At 31.5% G+C, this 2,697-nt stretch overlaps 1 protein-coding gene across 1 annotated transcript; it reads left to right on the plus strand.

The window, feature by feature from the left end:
* The first annotated feature begins 1,273 nt into the window (after positions 1-1,273).
* LOC109789171 (uncharacterized) lies at positions 1,274-2,697 on the plus strand. Its single transcript, XM_020348067.3, has 2 exons — positions 1,274-1,768; positions 2,367-2,697. Exons 1-2 carry the CDS (start codon positions 1,472-1,474, stop codon positions 2,385-2,387), a joined length of 318 nt encoding a protein of 105 aa, XP_020203656.1. The 5' UTR covers positions 1,274-1,471; the 3' UTR covers positions 2,388-2,697.

Genomic DNA, 2,697 nt, shown 5'->3' on the forward strand with positions numbered 1-2,697 from the left:
AATATTCTATAATTTATATTATTATATTAATTATTCGGAATGAATTTCGAAAAATGCCGAATCATTTTTCTTTATTTATCCGTATCACAGAGGTGGAGGACGAAACGAGCGTACTGTAAATAAGGGAAACGGCACACAAAGCCCAAAAACGCAAACAAATAAAATAAAGAAAAGAGATAAAGGAGCCACGTCAGAAGAAATGAACACAACAAACACGTGGCATTATCTCCTTGGTGTTGCGAAAATCGGCGAATACCAACATCACCACCACCAACAATAATTATCACAATGTCATCAAATCAACAAATTTCATAAATAATTAGACTTTTTAATATGTAGGAGTTGAATTTTCTGGAGAAGATTTCATTAAGACGAAAAGTATAAACACGGGTAATTTCTACGCGTTTAATGAAATTAATTTTTGTCCAATGAAGACAAAAAAATGCTAATAAAGAATTGAATGAGTGAGTTATTTAAATACGTTATTAGAATTTGATATATCAATACTATTAGTAAAGGTGAGTCTTTTTGGGTATATATATTTTATTAATTATTTTACCTTTTAACTTCTAAAATACCTTTTTTTCATATTTTTTCATTCTATTTTATGTTTATTTTTTATAAATTTATTTTTAAATTTTTTGTCATCTTATACATAATTATTCAAAATCGTTTACACTCTCTATTTTTTTATATATATAAAAAATTATCTAATTATTAACTAATCACACATATTTAATAATAAATAATCTCTAATAATTGTGTAAATTATCAAAATAAATTTACTATTTCTTTTAATAAATACATAAAGTGCCTCTCGCTCTTTCTTTATTTTTTTTGGCTAGTGTACATATAAAAAGTTTGTTAAAAGAGATTAAATTTACTTTAATAAACTTTAATTTCTTTCAAACTTCAAACATTTATAAAAAAAGAAATAACAAAAATAATTATATATATATATACGCTAATTAGTAAAACCCTTTCATATTAATTTTTTTTAATAAAAAAAACTTATTTTTATCTGATTCTTGAGATTTTTTTTAGTTATACTTTTTTTTATATATTTACAAATTTAAAAAACTTAAAATGATTAAGTTAATTAAAACTAACTACTTGTTGATTTAATATGAATAGGCAAGTCTAGATTCGATGGTAGTTTACACAATTATGAGTTTATACTCTTTTATATTGAATGCATGATTATGAATGGACACGTGTAGCATAGTTTGTTTAAAAAAAAAAAGTAGTTGTTGATATGTTTGTTAAAAGAAATAGAGATAACAATTTTGTTTTGAAGTGAAGATAAGATAGTAAATGGCAATGAGAGAAGGGAGCGATTGGTAATTTGAGAGTGGAAAGAGTCATAATTGAAAACCTGAAGTGAACATTCCCAAGACCCAAGAGCAGGAAGCATTAAAAAAGAATCAATCCACAGAACACAGATCGACCCATTCTCTATCCCTTCTATTCCATGGCGGTGTCGGATACCGTAGTCAGCAACCTCACGCTGCTCTACGTCGCAGTCATCGTCTGCATCAAGGCCTACGCCTTCGCCTGCGGCCGCACCTTCACCGGCGCCTTCGTCCTCGCCGCCTCCACCGCCGCCGTCGCTCTCATTCTCCTCGCCACGCTCACCTGGGACGTCTCTCGCAAGGCCACCTACGCCTTCGCCGCCGCCGATCACCCTCCGCCGCCCCCCCACGCCCACGACGCCTGCAAGGGCGGCATCTGCTGGCACGGCGTCGCCGTCCGCTCGCCGGCGTCGCAGGTTCGCTTCAGACTCCCCCAGAACCTTCCTTACACACCTTTCTGACACTTTTTTGCTTCTCGATCCATCGCTCATCATCACAAACAAAAACAAATCAATGGCCTTTACCATTTTTCTTTCTGTTTTTATCTTTGCTCTTTTAATTTTCATTTCAAGTTTTTCTGTTTTTATTTTTTATTTTTAAATTTTTACTTAGGTTCTTGTGTGTACATACATATATACATATATGATACCAAAACTTGTTAGGCTTCTTAACTAAGGACCAGTTTGGTTTCTGTTTTAGATATTTAGTTACGGTTCATTTTTATAAAAATTATATCTTTTGTTAAATAAAAAAATGTATATACACATAGAACTGGACCTAGTAATATTATAATTACAACATATATAAAATTTACCAATCAACATTTTTAGAAGGGGTCGAGGTTTCGAGGGTGATATATGTAATTTTGGTTATGTGTGTATGTGTTGTATAGTTTGTAATAAATGTTGATATTGTTGTTGGATGATTTATGTGGATAAATAATATTTTTTTTGTTATATGTATAATGGAGAGAAAATGTACATTGGTTTTGTGTTTGGTCTTCGAATTCTCCAGGTTTGGGGTTTGCTGCTTTAGAGAGAAGGAAGGGGGATGTTGCTTACAATGATGTGATGTAAAGCGAGGTTAGAGAGAAAAGGGGGAGTTGGTGAAGGTGGACTAATGTGTGTGGTGTTTTATGGAGAAATAGATTTTTGGCCAAATTATAATTAATTTAACCGAAAATTCCTTCTGTTTTTTTTTTAATTTCTTTTTATCTTATATAAATATCTCTTAATTAGTAAAATAGTATAGCATGGTGCTTTCATTGTTTTAGACAGTCATTGTTTGGAGTGACGTTAGTTTGTATCTTAATTGCAAGAAAAAAAATTTCGTTTTAAATTTTAAA

This window comes from Cajanus cajan, chromosome 9, assembly GCF_000230855.2.
Source record: "Cajanus cajan strain Asha chromosome 9, NIPB_CcT2T_4, whole genome shotgun sequence".
NCBI classification, from domain to species: domain Eukaryota; kingdom Viridiplantae; phylum Streptophyta; class Magnoliopsida; order Fabales; family Fabaceae; genus Cajanus; species Cajanus cajan.